Below are 19826 nucleotides of genomic sequence, written 5' to 3'. Positions count from 1 at the left end.
TTTCCAGAGAGAGACAGAGGGTGAGAGTGAGAGAGAGAGGAAGTGAGAAAGCAAGCCACCAGATTCAGGACTCAAACCCTGGTTGGCCACATGGGAGTGTCTAGCGCCTTAACCACCATGCCACCTGCTGGTACCCATGAAGAGTCATTTTAACAAACTCAAAGAAATATCAAATTCATTTTGCTTTGACTAAATCATTACAAAAATAATCCCCTGCTACAACAGGTGAAAGAAGTACAGCAAATGACTTATGTATTTACTTATCTACATAAAGTAGATATACTCAAGATGATTTTGCTTTTACAATAAACTTTTGCTGTTACTGGATCTAACTTGGAAATAAGATATAGGTACACATCAGAATTCAAATACATCTTGTCCAAATTTAGGAACCGAACAGAATCTGCTAAAACTTTAAGATTCTAGTATTTGACAGAAACTGTATCAATCATTACTCGAACTCTTTCTTATCCAAAACCCAGAAATTAAATATATACAAATGACTATTATCCAGACTTACAATCTAAACTCATGATATGTATGAAACGGTTTCAGATTATGAAGAATTTCAGATGACTTATAAAATGTACTAGGGTTTTTAGCAACATGGAGGTATTCTACTAAAATCCCATAAATACTGGCTATAAAATGGATCTTAGAAACTTTTTTAACTAGAGGGTGCATGCACTCACGAGAGAGACACAGAAAGCACTCCCTCCCCCAAATGAGGCATAGTCACATTGCAATTCTTTTCCTCCATTTCACATCAAGATTCTGGGCATGCTTATACATGAACCGAGCATGTTCTTCAGAATTGCTGGGGCTGGGATTTGAACCACCGTCAGTAATGTGAGATCTAGCTCCCTATGTACAGGGCTTAACTACTGCACTACCAGGCAGGCCCTACATTCCTGCCTTGACAGCTGGTTTCCTATCGGGCTGTGCCAAGAGAAGACATTAAAGTAATTCGAGTCTGGTGCTATTCTTTGGGCTTGTTTAGAACATTTCCCTGGGAAAGCTTGTTTCAGCCCTTAACTCGAAATGGCATGTGAATACAGTCTGAAATGTTCCCACACTTAAAAACTATCGGGTCATCAGAATAGTCATGACACATTTTTGCATAGAGAAACACATTATGACTTTTCCAAGGACCCAATAGCTTCATCATACACCATTCAGACACACCAGCACCAGTCAACAGCCCCACCTCAGAACCTGAATCTCACAGGACTCCTCTTTCCAAGATCAGCCTCAGCCATACAGTGGCTCCTCAAAGGTCTCTACATTTCAAGTCTACATTCCTCCCTCTCTAAGTCTCTAGGTTTTTCCTTTTGTTCCCTTTGGTCCCAGAGTCCTATTGGTGATAGCTACTTCCTGTTCGGTCTATCTTAACAACACTTAAAGGGCTTTATTTTTACCCTTTTTGTTACCTGATAAACAACTTTATATCTAGTTTACAATTCTACTAAAGTATCTCTGTTCAAATAATTGATACTGTTTATGCCTCCGGAAAGAATTCTGACTGAAAAATAGTCTCATTAAGTAGAATAAAATGTTGGTTTTAGCAACTTTTGTTAAAATGCAGTTCTACACAGACAAAAAAAAGAGCAGTGTCAATAAGATCAATTTGATTAAAATTAACGAATACTTAACTATCACTAATAAACTTTTTGCAGCAAGCCTTTTTTTAAAAATGTGGCACTTTTTCCTAAGTCACATATAACCTATAAAATGTGATAATGAAGATATAAACAAAAGCTATCTCTGTCTTTCCAAATTTTCTACAATATGCACTTTTATCAAAAAAATGTGGTTAGTATAGTTTTTAAATAATCCTAACACATTCAGATTAAATAAGGATCCAATATCATCCATAGGGAATATTACTTGTTTACCGTTAGTGAAGGACTTGAGAGGATTTTAATCCATTTACTAATAATCTTCTCCTACATAACAATTAAAAAATACTTCACATACATTCGTTCTCCTCCCTACTCACTTGTATATAAACTGTCAATTCCCAGTCACATCTGTGCCTACACACCCCACCACCTGCCTACCCATGTTTTCATTTCCAGCTGGATATCCAGTTCTCCACCAACTCATATGCTTCCTGTCTTGAGGCTAGCCACTTTCTAAATATGCCGGTAGTATACACTAGGTAGTACAGACGACAGGTAAGGCAAACAAGCAGTGTTTGTGAGCAGGTTTGAGTTACTTTACAAGTTCTGGCTCTATTATTTAGGCGTGTAGTAGGGGAAGGGTCTAGTTTGGTTAAGACTATGGGCAAGTGACTAAAATTTACAGTGGTTTTAAGTAATCCCATTTTATTTTCCTTTCCCTCAAAATACAGTCATTCTTTTCTTCCCTTCCTTATCTCAAACCAATACTGGCTTCCAAAGAATACAGTCTTCTATACATATACCCAAGAATGGAAATGTTCTGCTTCAGAGATGGACCAAATAAACTATTACAGAAATGAAAGATATACATAATACTAAATACTGTGACTCAGATGCTATAGGGCTTCTCACTTTATTAATTAAATGCTAGAGTATGCTAGAGTTTTATCTATATCTATAAAAACTTCTCAGTCCAGAATACTGTACATAGGAATTAAAACACATAGAAGCAAATTTTAAAATAAATAATGATATCTCTCCCCTTTCATCATTCCTCCCAGTTCTGTAATTTTATCAAGCACAAATGTTAAGCATATATTATTCCTAACTTAATGTCAGATATAAGTTACCATAAATATTCAAATAAAGGGATTTACGATCTTGGTCTACGGCCGTAATATGGAACTGTTTCAACATATCCCACAACTAAAAATGTCTTTAAGGAAGTCTAATCAGTGGAAGATCAAAGTCTGCAAAATATCTTCATCTGTCCATACTCAGAGTTTTAAATATTCAAATGAAGGGTAAAATGACTCCTTCCAGTATACTAATCAGAAATCAGTTAAGCCAAATTAGTTCTAGAGCAGTTCTAGAGATTAAAAGAAGCGATTGCAGGCTTAAAACTAAATAAATAAATAAAGCACTTACAGAGTTATACAGGTGTTCCTTGTTTACAGAAGGGGAAAACCCTATCAAAGTAATAGAAAAGCAATCTCTCCATCTATTTCAGACTGTAAGATAAAAGATGAATTCTCATGGAAAGAAGGGCCTTAATGGCATAGAGTAAAGCTTTCCTATTTGGAAGAGGATAACCAGCACTGACCTGCTCAGAATTTAAGGACATAAAAGCTAGAAAGGCAACTTCTTTATTCACTTTTCTTTTGTGGCATTCTAAACAAGCAGTATTTCTCTCAAGCCTAAGGACTCCTTGACTTCACATTCATGGATCTAGCAACATTATATACCCCCTCCCCCATTCTATACTCCACAATTGATCAATTCCAACTCTCTTCATCATTTACTCTGCTCCAGCTACTGGTTCTCAAACACATGCGCCTCAGGACTTCCTAATTCCCCTGCACAGAATGTTTATCTTCCACACACCCAACATGTGGCTCACTCTATCACTCTTTCAGGTCTTTATTCAAATATCACCTTTCCTGTAAAGCTTTCCTGGCTACCTGACAGTTCTTCCTAGCCCTCATCACTGGCGCTAGAAGACATTTCTACTAATCTCACTTACTGTCCCTCCACCAGAGTATAAACTCCACAAATACAAAATGCTTACCTGTTCCATTCATTGCTATAAGACCAACATTTAAAAACAATGTCAAACTACTAGGTTCTTAATAAGCTGAAGGAATAAATGATAGAGCTGACTGCAACACCACATATAATTTGTAGGTGCTGCCATCTACACTTCATATTCTAATCTGCAAGATCTGAATCAACAAGTTCAGTATAGTTATTTTTTCTAGCTGTGCTCTGGGAACCATAAAAATCCCTCAGGGGCCACCATGAGGGTAAAACATAAAAGCCCAATGGGACCAGCGGTTAGCATAATGGCTATGTCACTGAACTCCCATGTAGATGACCGCAGTTCGAGTCCTGGACCCGGTGGCTTAAATTTACGCCGGGCGCATGTGCATGTGTGCCCAAGATCCCAAGAGGAGAATGGAGGAGAAGGGATTGCGGCGTGGCCATCTCCCCTGGTAGGTGATTTCTCGCTGTCTGTCTCTCTCTCTCTGGCAAGCACAAGCACTCTGTAGCAAAAACCTCTCCCCCTCCCCCCAAAAAAAACATGAAAGCCCAACCAAGCAGAGAACTCCCCCATTAATCTGCTTTATTCACTGGATTTCACCTAAAATGTGATTTGTAGAAACTGGTGACTTCAAATTTCTGAAACCAATGGGTGTATACAATGTAGTTCCTACTTTTTACATTTCACTCGTTTTATTTATTGTAAATAAGAGTAATCTAAATATTATGTTTACATCCTTTAGAAAGAAATTAAATTAGTCTTTAGACTTATTAATCTGCTACTAAAGCAGTCAAAATGTTCTTATTTTCAAACTACAAGAAGAAAATGTTTTTTTTTTTTTAAATAAAAGCACAAAAAAATGCTACTTCATGTACAAGGTTATCATCTAAGTTCACCAAATGGAGATTAAGAGCAGACCCAGAGGACAGCAGGTGGTGGTATGGTTCAGGCACTGAAGCCCCACATGGCTGACTGTAGTTTGAGCCCTGAACCCAGCAGCTTGGGGGAAAAAAAAAAAAAAAAATCACACTGGGTGCATGTGCGTGCATGCCCAAAAATCCCAAGGAGAAAGAAGGGAATGTGGCGTGGTAATCCTGCCTTGGGGGTGAGTTCTCACTTTCCCCCTTCTCTCAAATATACACACCACATGGCAAAACACCTTTTTAAATTTAAAAAAGAAAAAAAGAATAATAAGCACACCCAACCTCCATTAACACAAAAATCTCTGTCAGCAGGGCTGGCAAGTGGTATGGTGGTTAAGAGCACTGTACTCCCATATGGTCGATCATGGTTCAAGTCTCAGACCTGGAGGCTTGCTTTCTCTCTCTCTTTCGAAATATTAAAATAGTAAGTTAAATTTAAAAAAAAAAAAATCTCTGTAAGCAAAACTATCTCTCCACCCTACCAAACTACACTACTTGACAAAAACAAACTACAATATTTTATTCTGAACCTCATCTTGAAACTCACTATAACATGACTTGGACACTAACTTTTAAAATGTCACATGTTCCAGTAAAGAAAAGAGAGAGAGAGAGAGAAAGAGAACTCACCTTAATGAAGTTACAGATGGACAAGTTTGTCCATACAAACCCATCTGGCCACAAAAAGAATCTGAAAAGTAAAGAACAGTTAGTTATTAGACACTTCAAAGTAAATTAAACTATAAATCACAATATAATTCTAATTAAAACACTCTGAAGACACAAGCAGAAAGGTAAAAAAAAAAAATCATCACTATCAGAACATATACATGAATGAAAACTGCTACTGAGTGAGAAAAGGATTACACTGAGGAAAGCAGACATACCAGGTAAAATAAGAAAAATAGCCATATTATAACTGTGACATCCAAAAAAAGCTGAGACCTCTTAAAGTATAGCAAATGGTTATGTTTATGTTACAGAGAGAGTGTCCAAACTGTTTAGTAGAAGCTGAGATTCCAGAGAGGTGCCTAATAGCTACCAGAGTTGAGCATGCCCGACCCACTCCCACATAAACTATCTCTCCCCACCATCTACTCTTCAATTGAAGCAGTGCTAATTTTATTGGTTTCACATACTGGGCTTCACTAAGATCTAATCTGAGCTCTAAATAGAGAGAAAGGCAGACACTGCTTTTTCTGCCAAAATGGCAGGATAGATGGCTTGACTGTACCTAAAGAAATAAGTAAAATATTAGAAAATACTTTTAAATCTCAGGACCAGCAGATGGCGTAATAATGGTTCCAACGCTGGACTCCCATATGATAGACCTTGGTTAGAGTCCTGGACCTGAAATATGAAAACTCACTGGTGGGGGGGAGAGGGGTGAGGAGACCAGCAGTTAGCATAATGGCTATGACGCCGGACTCCCATGTAGTTCGAGTCCCGGACCCGGTGGCTTAAACTCACATCAGGCTGTGTGCCTAAGAGCCCGAGAGGAGAATAAAGGAGAAAGGATTGCGGCAAGGCCATCTCCCCTGGGGGGTGATTTCTAGCTTTCTGTCTCTCTCTCTTTCTGGCGAGCACACGCGTCCTATAGCAAAAACCTCTCCAAAAACAAACAAACAAAAAACCTCACATTGGGTGCATGTAAGATTCCAAAAGAAGAATGGAGACGGGATTGTGGCGTGGTGGTTCCCCACCCCGGGGTGGGGGGTGATTTCTCAATTTCAGTCTCTCCGTCTCTGTCTCTCTGGAAAGCACACAATCTCTAAAAAAAAGAAAAATACATTTAAATCTTTATAAATGAATCAAAACCTGACAGAAAGCGAGGCACAATCAGAAGCCAAAAAACTAAATAGAATGGAGAAACCAGAGAAGTGTGCAGAGTACTGAAACCTTTGTCAAATCCTATGAACTGCAGCAATTTTAAGACTTACAGGGGCCCCAACGTACAAGAGGCAAAGTTTAGGTTATACTTGAGAGGAAAACTTACTTCATTCATTCAGAGATTTTTGCTATAGGGTGTGTGTGCTTGCCAGAGATAGAAAGACTGAAAGCTGTAATCACCTCCCAGGAGAGGTGGCCATGCCACCATACCTTCTCGTCCATTTTCCTCTCAGGATTTTGAGCACGCATGCACACACACCCAGCCTGAGTTTTAAGCCATTGGGTCTGGGACTCGAACCAGAGTCAACTACAAAGGAGTTCAGCGACATAACCATTTCACCATCTGCTGATCCCAATTTATTTATTATTTTCTAATTTGCTATAGGGCATGTGTGCTCACGAGAGACAGGAAAAAAGTGAAAATGCACCCCCCAGAGGGGACAGCCACGACATAATGCTTTCTCCATTCTCCTCTAAGGATTTTGGGCACGTGTGCATACATGCCCAGAAAACTGCCCCCCCCCAACTGCTTTTTTACCACTGGCACTGAGGGACTACAAAAGCAGCAGTGTTGTCTTGCTTCTCTGATATTTTACAAGCACATGGCCCTCCCCTAGATTATATTATACTTTTTAAAGTTTCATACCTAGAATGTTGTTTAGGGTAGCTCTAAGAAGGGAATGTCCCCCATCTAATCTCTACAGAAGCAAATAAGAATTCCCTCTGGGGGAACTCACCTACCATGTAGGCCTGAAAAAATTTCCACAGGTAAAGTTCTAAAATAAGTGAATTCACATTAAAAAAAAAAAAATCACAAAAACCATAAGGAAACAAGTCACTCATATCAAATTACACCAAAAATACCGGTCAGTGTAATCAAAACCACAAAAAGTTTAGATACAGTAATTATTAGACACCTTTCTCTGCTGCTTTACTTTATGGATGACTAACTGTTAATCATATTTTAATTGTCTTTAGGCAGATAAATTTCAATTCTTTGTCTCCAGTGGAAAACAATCTCCTGATCTCCAAACATAAATACCTATTACTTCCTCCTAGAAATCCCAAATTTACAAAGTCTAAAATTGAATTAATCACCTTGCTTTAATATACTTCCTATCTTCATAAAATGGCACATCCTTCTTACCTAACAATGGCTTTCAGATCTTTCTTGCTTACCTCTTCCTGTTAAAGCAGAATACTTCTTTCCAAGTCTTGATTCTACAAGGAATGACTTCTCTAAACACTCCCCTCTTAACCTACTCCTCTCCAAAAAGGTAACCTGATCTGTGGGAGAAATTACCTAACAAAAAACACCTGAGCACCAAGAATTTGGTCTCTCCTCCCTTTCCCCATCCAGGACTCTATAAAGCAGTGTTCATGTGTGTCTGCTCTGCTGATTCAAACATCCTCTAGGCTGGACTGTTCCATGGGCAGGTAGGGATGAAAAGCTATGGAGAGTTAATTTATTTGTTTGGTTTAAAACCTAAGCCACATTCTACAATAACAGCTTTATCAAAGGCAAATGCAGCTCCTCTAAAAGGTAAGTAACAGTTACTACATGATTCAGTGATTAAAGAGACATTTATCTCCAAGAGAATATCTATGTTCCTACAAAAGCTTGCACATAGGCCAGCAAGTGTCATGGTGGTTAAGGCATTGAACTCCCAGATGGCCAACCGTAGTGTGAATTCCAGACCCGGCAGCTTGAAAATCACACCAGGTACCTGTGCGTGCATACCCAAAATGCCAGGAGGAGAATGGAGGAGAAGGGATCATGGCATGGGGTGATTTCTCACCTTCCCTCTCAACTGTCTCTCAGTCTCTTCTTTGGCAAGAGCACACACCCTATGGCAAAAACAAAACAAATCAAACCTGCACACAAATAGTCATAGCAGCATTACTGATTAACAGCCAAAATGTGAATGTAAATAACTCAAAGGTCCATCAACTGATGAATGGATAAACAAATGTAGCATATCTATATACTATTCATATAACATACAATGGAATATTATTCGATCATAAAAAGGAATTAAGTGCTGCTACGTGCTATTACAAGAACCTTGAAAGCCTTATGCGAAGTAAAAAGGTCAGACACATAAGGTCATGTACATCTGATCCTGGAACAACATGGTTTTGAACTGTGCCAGTCTACTTAGTTTTTTTTCAATAAATATATTGGAAAATTTCTGTAGTTCCTAACAATTAAAAAAAAAAAAAAAAAAACTTTTTTCATCGCATCTTTTTTAATTCTGGCACTAATAGTATGTATAACAACTACAGAGTTTCGTATCATATAAAACTATTGCTGAAGGCAGCTAAAGTTTACACTGAAGGCAAACAATTCATCTTGTAAACAATGTACATTTATTGTATTAATACAGTACTGGGGCCAGCAGGTGGTGTGGTGGTTAAGGGCACGATCAAGTCCCAGACCTGGTGGTTTGCACATGCGCGCGTGTTCTCGTTCGCTTGCTCTCTCTCGCTCTCTCTCTCTCTTTCTGGTCAAATTAAAAAATACATACATACATACATACAGTACTGAGCCAGCAGGTGGTATGGTGGTTAAGGCACTAGACTCTCACATGGCCGAATGTGGTTCAAGCCCCAGACCTGACAGCTTGCTTTCTCACTTTTCCTTCCTCCCTCTGATGAGCACACATGCCCTATAGCAAATTTTAAAATAAATAAATAGGGACCAGCAGGTGGCATAATGGTTACATCACTAAACTCCCACATAGTCGACCACAGTTCAAATCCTGGACCTGGCATTAAAATCACACCAAGAGTGTGTGCATGCATGCCAAAGATCCTGAGAGGAGAATGGAGAAGAGATTACAGCATGGCCAACCCCTCTGGAGGATGATTTCTCGCTTTCTGTCTCTGTCTCTCTGTCCCACCGGCAAGAGCATGCATCCTATAGCAAAAATCTCTCTAAAAAATATAATAAAATAAATAAAATTAAATAATTCTTAAGGGTGAGCAGGTGGCACGGTGGTTAAGGGCAACCATGATTTGAGTCCTTGACCTGGTAACCTTGCTTTCTCACTTTCTCTCCATCTGTCCCTTTCTGGTCAAATTAAAATAAATAAATAAATAAAACTAAATAAAATAATTCTTTAAAAAAAAATACACTGCTGCAAATATTCCTTATGATTTCTTAATAGCATTTTCTTTTCTGTAGCTTTTATTACAAAGTTACAGTACATAATACATGTATCAAACAAAACAGGTGTTAGTTGACTGCTCAATGTTATTTTTAAGGTTTCTAGTGAACAATAGGTTATAAGAAGTTAAGTTCTGGAGGAATCAAATGTTAGACATGGATTTTCAACTGTGTAAGGAGGTCAGCACCCCTGATCCCACTGTTCAGGGGCCAACTATAATGTATGACTCCATTTATACAAAATGTCCAGAACAAGCAAATCTACAAAGATGGAAAATACATTAGTGGTTGCCTGGAGACAGGGGAGATGGAAATGGTGAATGGGGAGTGACTACTAAGGTTTCTTTTTGGAGTGATGAAAATGTTCTGACAGTGGTGATAGTTGCACAAACTTGTGAATATACTAAAAAACACTGAACTGTACACTTTGAAATAGTAAACCTTACAGTATATAAATGCTACCTAAATAAAAGGCTAATTTTTTTAAAGTATTATCTTTTGTTTTAAGAGAGCATGTGTACTTGCCAAAAAGAGATAGGAAGAAAGAGAGAGGGGAAAAAGCAGCCTCCAATGGGGCATGGTCACCTTACAATCCCTTCTCCACCATTTCTCCACCCTGTTGGGATTTGGGACACACATGCACATATACCTGGCATGTTTTTCAAGCCCCTAATGCCGAGACTCAAACCTCATAAGTCAGTAAGTGGGCCCAGCTCCCTTACTAACCACTAATCCATGGGGCTAGCTCAAAAAAATACTATCTTCTGTCTCCATTTGTTGGGCCTTGGTTTATTTGTCAACTGAGAACTCAACAGATGGAAACTATCTTATATACTGAATCCCCAACATAAACATCCTGAGCACCCTCCTTCAGTTACCATTTATTACCAATTCCAGCTTAGTTATCTTTCCTTTTTTTTAAGAATTATTTTATTTAACTTTATTTGTCCATTTATTTATTTTATGACCAGAGAGTGGGGGAGAGAGAGAGAGAGAAAGTCAGAAAGAGAGCCGCCAGGTCCAGGACTTGAACTGCATGCTGTCGGCAGTGTGAGAGTCCAACACCCTGAAACACCACGCCACCTGCTGGCCCTGCTCTTAGCTATCTTTCTAATGAGCATTAGTCTCAATGCCTTAATTGAAGTTTTTTCTATTTTTCATCTAGATTATTGCCCCTGAATGGTGTTCTGAACCTCCAAGCTTGTTGACCTCTTCTTCTCCCAATCCAAGAAACTGTTAAGCAACATGGAAATCTCACACAGGCAGCTAAAGTTCACATTAAAGTCAGAAAATCTTAATGTGCCCTCTAGGTTACAATCTTACATCTCTGTGTATTAACAAAATAATTTATGATTTAACTGGTGCCAATAGCATCTACCGAGTTGCTGGAAAAGTCATGACACATTTTTGTGTAGAAAATACGTCAATCACGATAGCATTTTCTCCAAATCCTTTAAAAACCAACATGCATCAAGAAAGTTTGTGGTGCTGCCCTAGCAGTATGGCAGTTAAGCACTGTGCAGAGGATGCCAGATCCTTCAATACCAACCAGGGTTCAAGTGCTCATTCTAGTGTTTTATATGTCAGCAGTATCATGTGTCCAGGATCCTAATGGTTTGAAGAATTGTTTAAAAAAAAAAAGGAAGTGTGTTCAGGTGAGAGAGAGAGCACACACAAAGGCACACACCCTCCAGCATTAAAAAAGCCTGTAGGCCCAGTGATGGTGGCCTGCACTGCTAAGACACTGTCCTCCGCAGACTGAGACCACAAAGGAGACCTAAGTTTGATTCCTGGTAAAACCTAAAGGTCGGGGCATGGTGACAAACACCTGAAATCTCGGCAACTTGGGAGGCTAAGAAAGGATCATCACAAGACCACAGGCTCAAGGCTGGCCTGGGTAACACAGGAAGACGCTATCTGAAAGGACTAGGTTCAGTGGTATTCACCTGTGGTCCCAGGGAGAGGGAAAAAGAAAGGGAAGAAAAGAGAGAAAGACAGAATATATCTGTAGAATGACACAATCAGATTTAGGGTAGTAAAAGCCAGTTATCACCGATAGATTTGCTTCGACACAAGCTATTTCCTATACTATAATCTAGTACCAACAGAAGAATGTAATATTCCTTTTAATATACGCAATGTTTAAATGTGTATTAAACCGAGTTATAAACTATTCACATCTAGTAAGCAGCTGTTAAAAAAAAAAATTGTATAACAGCGCATTATATGGGCACAGGAGGTAGAATGGATAAGGTATTTTGAAAACAAACTCCCAAATAATTCCCATGAGCCCTCTTTTCTCTCCCACCCACACAGAAATAAAATGCTTTATAATTTACAAAGAATTCACAACACACATGAATCAAATCTGAAGACCCAGACTGAACAAATCCCAACTTTATGACAGTCACTGTATGACTTTGGATATATTGTTAACTTCTGAGGCTTAACTTCCTTCTATAAAAGGGGGTGGGGGGGTGTCATTCCTTAGTTATTCTAACAGTAGCTTAAAAAAACAAAAAGCATCAGTATGATACCAGACAAAAGAATTAAAAGTCTGCTGACTATGAAACATCGTAGCACTAGAGGTCAAGGCTACTTCTTCTGAATTTAGCCCTCTTTCAAAACTTGAAAGTATAAAGTTCACTAACATCCACAAAGGAACAACTCCCTTGATTCAAGCTACCTGACTGAGCTTTGTGAATTATTATGCCATTAGTCACAAGTGATCATTAGAGCAGTCGTGGAAATAACCTGTCTCTTCATCAGTCCAAATAGAAATTTGCCATAGTAAGGTGTAAAGGAAGAAGAATCCTGCAGAGTGAGTAGCAATCAGCTGTTCATCCCAGTTCCACTAGCTAAACCTGAAGGCAGGGGTGAAGCTTGAGCTAAGTCATCTGAGATCTCAGAGTCATCTGCTTTCAGAGAGCTATTAAAATTAAGAGAATCTTCATTTTGCCACACAAATATTAAAAGATGAGTAATTTGAAGAGAAACCAGTTTTTTTTAAAAAAATTGTATTGCAAATAACAAGTAAGTTAAGACAGAAAAAGACAATCATTTTAAATACAGATCAAGATGGTCATAAACTGGGGCTGGCAAGTGGCATGGTAGGAAAGGGCGCTGGACTCCCACATAGCTGACCATGGTTCAAGTCCTGGACCTGGCAGCTTGCTTTCTCACTTTCTCTCTCTCTCTCTCTCTCACACTCTGTCTCTCTCTGGTCAAATCAAAATCAAAGATGGTCATAAACTGATAAGAAAATTCTGGCTTTTAATAGAAGATCATTAAAAAAAACAATACAGATTGTGAGTTTCGTGAGGGTAAAAATTAGACTGCAAGGGGGTTAAGAATCAAGAGAGGAAAATAAAAGTTTAGCCACAAATTGTATAAAGTGAAAGTAAATGAAAATTACATTAAAGTCAAACAGAGCAGAGAGGTACAAGTGACATAGGGGTTACTGTGCTGGACTCCTACATGTTCGACTGCAGTTAGAGTTCTGGACCCAGTGGCTTGAAAATCATGCTAGGCGCATGTGCATACATGCCCAAAATCCCAAGAAAAGAATGGAGGAGAAAGGATTGTGATGGCCATTCCCTTTGAGGAGGTGATTTCTTACTTTCCCTCTCACTGTTTGTCTCCCAGGAAATGCATAAGCCCCACAGCAAAAACCTTTAAAAAAAAAACTTTTTAATAAAAAACTGTTAGTAAGTTAAAAATTCAGGAAAAGCCCCATAGCACGTGCCCAGAATCCTGACAGATGGAGAACTAGAGAAAATAGAACTGTGGCGTGACGTGCTCCATTAGAGGTTTTTCTCCCCCTCCCCCCACATGTGCATGAACCCTCTGGCATTTAAAAAAACAAAAAAAAAAAGCAAAATATTTCTCATTTTTTAAAGTTTTCAGAAAAGGTGAGGAATATATTAGAATTTTCTTCACATTCTATCCCCATTACTCTGTACTATTCTTCATAGCTCTTGTCATCATCTGTATGATTTTTTATCTACCATTTTACTCCCACTAAGCTCCACAAAAGCAGAAATTTTTATCTATTGTATTTCATTTTCTTATATCCCCAAAACCTGGTATATAGTCAGCACCTCATATTTGCTCAATAAATTAGTAAGCCAGATTTTCAAGACTTGGAAAAAGAAAAGAAACATAAAATAAGATCTTACTAGAAACATCACTTAATATAGTCCTTGTGTCCTTTACTTCTTTCTCCAAGCAATTTAGAACCGATGTGCAGTTAGAAGAGCAAGTTAGGTTTCTAGAATAAAGAACTCTTACAACTCAATAATAAAAAGACACACACCTAATTAAAAAATGGACAAGGATTTGAAGAGACACTTCTAAAAAAAAAATATATATATATATACAAATATCCAATAAACACAATATGATGTTCAACATCTTAGTCAATAGAGAAATGCAAATCAAAACCACAATGAGCAGGACCAGAAGATGGTATAATGGTTACATCACTGGATTCCTACATAGTGGACTGTGGTTCGAGTCCCAGACCCGGTGGCTTAAAACTCTCACTGGGTACATGTGTGTGCATGCCCAAAATCCCGAGAGGTAAATAAAGTATAAAATAATTCTTTTTTTTTTAAAGGGGGGGAGCAACAAGTGGTATGATGGTTAAGGGCACTGGACTCCCACATGGCCGACCATGGTTCAAGTCCTAAACCTAGAGACTTAGCTTCTCACTTTCCTTCTCTCTCTCTCACTCTGTTCCTCTCTGGTTAAGTAACTGAGTGAGTGAATGAGTGAGAGAGAGAGAAAGAAAGTTAAAATAATTGCTAAAAATAAAAAATCCCAAGAGAATGGAGGAGAAGGAATTGTGGCAGAACCACTCCTCCCCGGGGGAGGGGTGATTTCTTGCTTGCTTTCTATATCTCTCTGTCTCTCTGGTGAGCACAAGCACCCTGTAGCAAAAATCTCTTAAAAAAAAAAAAAAAAACCACCATGAGATACCACAATGCACCCACTAGGATGACAATAATCAAAAAGACATATAATAACAAGTATTACAAAACTGGAAAAATTGAAACTCATACACTGCCAGTGGAAATGTAAAGTAGCACACTTTGGAAAACAGTCTGGCAGTTTGCCAAAAAGGTAAACCTAGAGTTACCATATGACCCCAGCAATTCTACCCTCTAGGATATAAAATCTGAGATACAAAAACATCCACAGAAAAACCTGTACAAGAACATTCAGAGGATCTTTTTTTTTTTTTTCCCAAATTTAGCAGTGGGGGGTGGTATACCAACGTTAGTGACACTAATGTTAATAAGTTCTGATAACCCACTACCATCGGACCAGCTCAGAGGATCTTTAAATCATAATAACAAAAAAGTGCAAACAACCCAAGTGCTCACCACCTGATGAATTAATAAGTGTGCTGTATCCATGCGATGGAATACTGTGTGACAATAAAAAGTTGCAACATCATGCCATGTGAAAGAAACCAGTCACAAGATCATATATTTCATTTAAATTAAATGTCCAAAATAGACAAACTTATATTAGTACTGACCCTGGATGAGTAATTAGATTAGTATCAATAGTTTCTTAGGGTTAGCAAGGGGAGGATGAAAGTGAAAAGGAGAACAGGGATTGCTTCTAGTGGGTATGGAGTTTGTTTTACAGGAGGGAAGGAAAACGTTCTAAAATTAGACTGTAGCAATAGTTGCACAACCCTGTGAATATGTTAAAAAAAACTGCATTTTTACATTTTAGATAGGTGAATTATACAGTATGTGAATTATGTATCAACAAAACTGTTAAAAAATTATATAGTTCAGAACAATCACACACAAATGTATTCTGTCATGTTCCTGCTTCTTCCCTCACTAATGTCACAGGATCCATACCCAACCCTCAAAGTTAGAACAGGAAGGGGAAAGTAAAAATAATGACTTCACCAGAAGGCAACTCGACTAATATCAATTATTTTCAAATCTGTAATCCCTTGAACTATTCAGTAAAGTTTGGTTTCTGTTGGCCTCCACTATTCCCAAACCATACAATTTACTCATATATGGCTCATACACCTGAAAAAAATTCTAAAGGAAATCACTCTACAATTATCTACAAATCAACTATTTATGTATACCCTCTCCTCCTAAAACAAGACTAAGGCCAGCAACAAACCACCAGAAGATTTTTTTAAAAAGAGCACGCTAACCAACAATCAGCCTCAGCTTTTTAAAACTGCTTTAAGAGTAAGGAAGTCTAAGTCTAAACTAACTGCCTCTTTTCCCTCCATAGTTTCAGACTAGTGTCAATAAAACAGGTGGTAAATGTGGGGGAGGGGAGCTTCCTGGCCAAACATCACAGAATTGTAACTTCTTCCAAACCCCAAACCTTACTTCCTGCAATTTATGTAAACAAATCACAGGCCACCCTCTTCAAACCAAATCATAACCCAAGCAAGTAACACAGGATTCTATTTCTGGGTCTGTCATTAACTAACTGGAAAATCCTCAAGCTTCAGTCTTTCTATTTTGCTCAATAATTTAGCCACGATATCCAGTCCAGAAATCAAATCATATGGTCAAATACAGAACTTTATTCAAATTTATAAATTTTTATGAAAACTATGTCAAATGTATATTAAATTAAATCACATTATGTTTAAATCACCTTTACTAAATATACATGAAATAAGAAAAATCCAAAACATCCATTTTAAAAATGTTGAATTTGTTCCATTTCAAACAACTTTCAAAGGTATTTTCTAAACACAGAATCACTTTCAGAGGACTGAAGGATTTTGAGGCTTTAAATTTGAGCTCAGTTATATTTAGAAAACCAAGATGTCACCTCTCCGGATCCTGTATCTTTATCTTGGGCATTTGATTCATGTGCTTTGCCTGCTGTAATTCAAAGCAAGAGATCCTCCCATACCGCTGAAAAGTAAATCAAGCCTATCAGAATCTACTGGCTGTCAAAGGAATTGAATGCTGTACTGCAAATGAAGAGATAGGAAGCTACAAAGTCTTCGTGGTTAGAGATGTTTAATAAAATAACAAGTGCCTACCTGGTCCCCAAAGTCAATTTACAAACACTGCTGACTTCATAGAAATAATTTCTATCCCATTCCTGAAAATCCTGATTTAAGAGGGTAGGGTAAAACCCAGGCAGCCTATTAATTATTTTAAGTGACTCTCATGCACAGTTTAAATCAAGAACTATTAGTTTAGGATAAGGAGACCAGAAAGGTTTCATATTTGCTCATCATGCTGCACAGGTAGTGGCTGCCTCAAGTGCTATTACCGAGCAGGGCATGTGTGCTCCACAGGGGGTGAGAGGCAAAGAAAGTGAGTAATCAACGCCCCCCAAGGGGGATGGCCGAAACACAGTATGTGCTCAACCATTCTCCTCTCAAGATTTTGGGCATGGGGCAGGGCAGGCAAGTGGCATGGTGGTTAAGGGCGCTGGACTCCCACATGGCCGACCATGGTTCAAGTCTCAGACCTGGTGGCTTGCTTTCTCACTTTCTTTCTCTCTCTTTCTCTGTCTCTCTCTGATCAAACTGGAAAATAACAATGATGATAATAATAAAGTTAAATAAAATAATTCTTTAAAAAAAATATTTTGGGCACAAAAGCACATGCGCCCTATGTATTTTTCTTTTTTAAAAAAAAGAATTATTTAACTTTATTTATTATTATTATTATTTTCCAGTTTGATCAGAGAGAGACAGAGAAAGAGAGAGAAAGAAAGTGAGAAAGCAAGCCACCAGATCCAGGACTCAAATCGCAGTTGACCACGTAAGCGTCGGGCGCCTCTAACCACCACGCCACCTGCCAGCCCCATCGCCCTATGTATTTTTCAAGCTGCCGGGTCTGAGACTCAAACCAAGAAGTCAGGGGGCCAGCACATGGTGAACTGGTTAAGGTGCTGAACTCCCATATGGCCAAGTACAGTTGGGAGTCCCAGATCTGGCAGCTTGAAAAGCACACCTGGCACATGTGCATACCCAAAATCCCGGGAAAATGTAGAAAGGAATGCAAAGCTGCCATTCCCCCTGGAGATGATGTCTCATATGGCCAACCACAATTAGAGTCCCAGACCTGGCAGCTTGAAAACCACACCAAACAAATGTGTATATCCAAAATCCCAGGAAAATGTGGAAAGGAATGCAAAGTTGCCATCCCCCCTGGAGATGATGTCTCAAGTTCCCTCTCTTGTCTGTCTCTGGCTACCGCAAGTGCCCTATGGCAAAAACCTTTTTATTAAAAAAGAAGGTGGGGGACCAGCAGATGGCATAATGGTTATGTCACTGGACTCCCAGATGGCCTACTGAGGTCCTGGACCAGGTGGCTTGAAACTAATGCCAGGTATATATGCAAGCATACCCAAGATACCAGGAGAATGGAAAAGGGACTGCTATGAGGCCATCCCCCTCTGTGGGGGGGTATTTTCTCACTTTCCCTCTCACTGTTTTGGCCTCCTCCCAACACTTCCCTTTCATCATCCCCACACCCCACACCTCCACCTCCTCCATCCCTAGCACCTCACCTCCCTCCCGCCCTGCCCACCTCTATCCATACACCTTGTAAGCACATGTGCCCTAAGGCAAAAACCTCTAAAAAAAAGATGGGGCCAGCAGATGGCATGGTGGTTAAGGTGCTGGACTCTCACATGGCTGTTACTTGAGTCCCAGACCTAGCAGCATGCTTTCTCACTTTCCCTTTCTCTCTCTGTCTCTGGTCAAGTTTTATAATAATAATAACAATAACATAATATAAATAATTCAAAAAAAAGGAGTTCCACTTTAGGTAATGGAGGGAGCCAGTGGAACCACTGAGTGACAGACCAAAACAGTATAGTTTATTATCAACTCAAAAGAGAATCCACAGTGGGTTCCTGATCAGTAAGTTATTAAGATGAACTCCACTGGCAGCATTTTTGGGGGGAAGGACTATTATAATCAAGGAATGACCTGATTGGAGGGAAAATAATCCTTTTCATATTGTTTCTGTATATATCTGTCTCTACCATTAGAATGCTAACTCCCAATAGGCAGGGTACATGTCAATTTAACCTCTGTATCTTCCACAATGCCCAACATGTGTTTTATAAATAAATATTTCCAAGTGCTTGAATTGTTGTGAAGGAAGGAAAAAATCTGAGATATTTCAAAGGGAACAGTAATAGAATTTGGTAGAGATAAATACACAAAGAGCCAAAAGAGTGGAAGGAGTCAAATTATGCCAGAAAGTAAGTGGGGAAGGGGTATGTAGTCAGACTAAAAGAGATTTAAGAAAGGCCAGCAGGTGGCGTGGTGGTGAAGGAGCTGCTGGACTTCCACATGGCAAACTGCGGTTCAATCTCCAGACCCAGTGGCTTGAAAATCACACCAGGCAAGTGTCAATGCACACCCAAAATCCCAAGAGGAGAAGTAAGGAGAAGGTACTGCAGCACGTCCATCCCCCTGGGGGTGATTCCTCACTTTCCCTCTCTCTGTCTCTCCCCTGTAAGGGCACATACCCAAGGCAAAAAATTTAAAAAAAAAAAAAAAAAAAGAAAGAGAAAAAGAGAGAAAGAGAGAGAGAAATTTAAGAAACCCAACAACCAAACACAATATATGGACCTTGCCTGGATCTTGATTCAATTAAAAACCAGCTATAAAAAATTATTAAACAACTGGTACATGTTTTTATAAACTGGACATCAGATGAACCTAATAGTGTTAATTCTTGTTAGTTACAACAATGGTGTGGTTATATAAGAAAATATTTTAGGGGACCAGCAGGTGGTGTGGTGGTTAAGGCGCTGGACATTCCTATATGGCCAACCATGGTTCAAGTCCTGGGCCTGGTGGCTTGCTTTCTCACTCTCTTTCTCTCTCTATGTGTATGACTCTCTGGTCAAAATGAAGTAAGTAAATGAAAAAATAAAATTAAAAATATTCATTTAAAAACTTTTGCTATAGGGCATGTGCGCTCACCAAAGTGAGAGAGAAAGCAAGAAATCAAGAAATCACCACTCACTCCCCGGGGGGATGGCCACACCACAATCTCTTTCTCTTCTCCATCCTCCTCTTGGGATCTTGGGTACCCACAAATACACGCACCCAGCCTGAGTTTTAAGCTGCCAGCAGGATTTGAACCACAGTTGACTATGTGGGAGTCCAGCAATATAACCAATTACACTATCTGCAG

At 39.0% G+C, this 19826-nt stretch overlaps 1 protein-coding gene across 4 annotated transcripts in view; it reads right to left on the bottom strand.

Annotated features, from left to right (window-relative positions):
- FOXJ3 (forkhead box J3) overlaps positions 1–19826 on the bottom strand; it is a 139214-nt gene that overhangs the window by 99980 nt on the left and 19408 nt on the right. For all 4 annotated transcript variants that reach the window (XM_014582723.2, XM_006164912.2, XM_014582724.2 and 1 more), the window contains exon 2: positions 5217–5277. In XM_014582723.2, the coding sequence (XP_014438209.1) occupies positions 5217–5260 (44 nt within the window). In that variant the 5' untranslated portion in view covers positions 5261–5277. The remainder of the gene's footprint in view (positions 1–5216; positions 5278–19826) is intronic.

Source organism: Tupaia chinensis, unplaced genomic scaffold, assembly GCF_000334495.1.
Source record: "Tupaia chinensis unplaced genomic scaffold, TupChi_1.0 Scaffold143758_1, whole genome shotgun sequence".
In the NCBI taxonomy this organism is placed as follows: Eukaryota; Metazoa; Chordata; class Mammalia; order Scandentia; family Tupaiidae; genus Tupaia; species Tupaia belangeri.
Note: the sequence above shows the minus strand (reverse complement) of the source record. Positions and strands in the feature narration are given on the sequence as shown.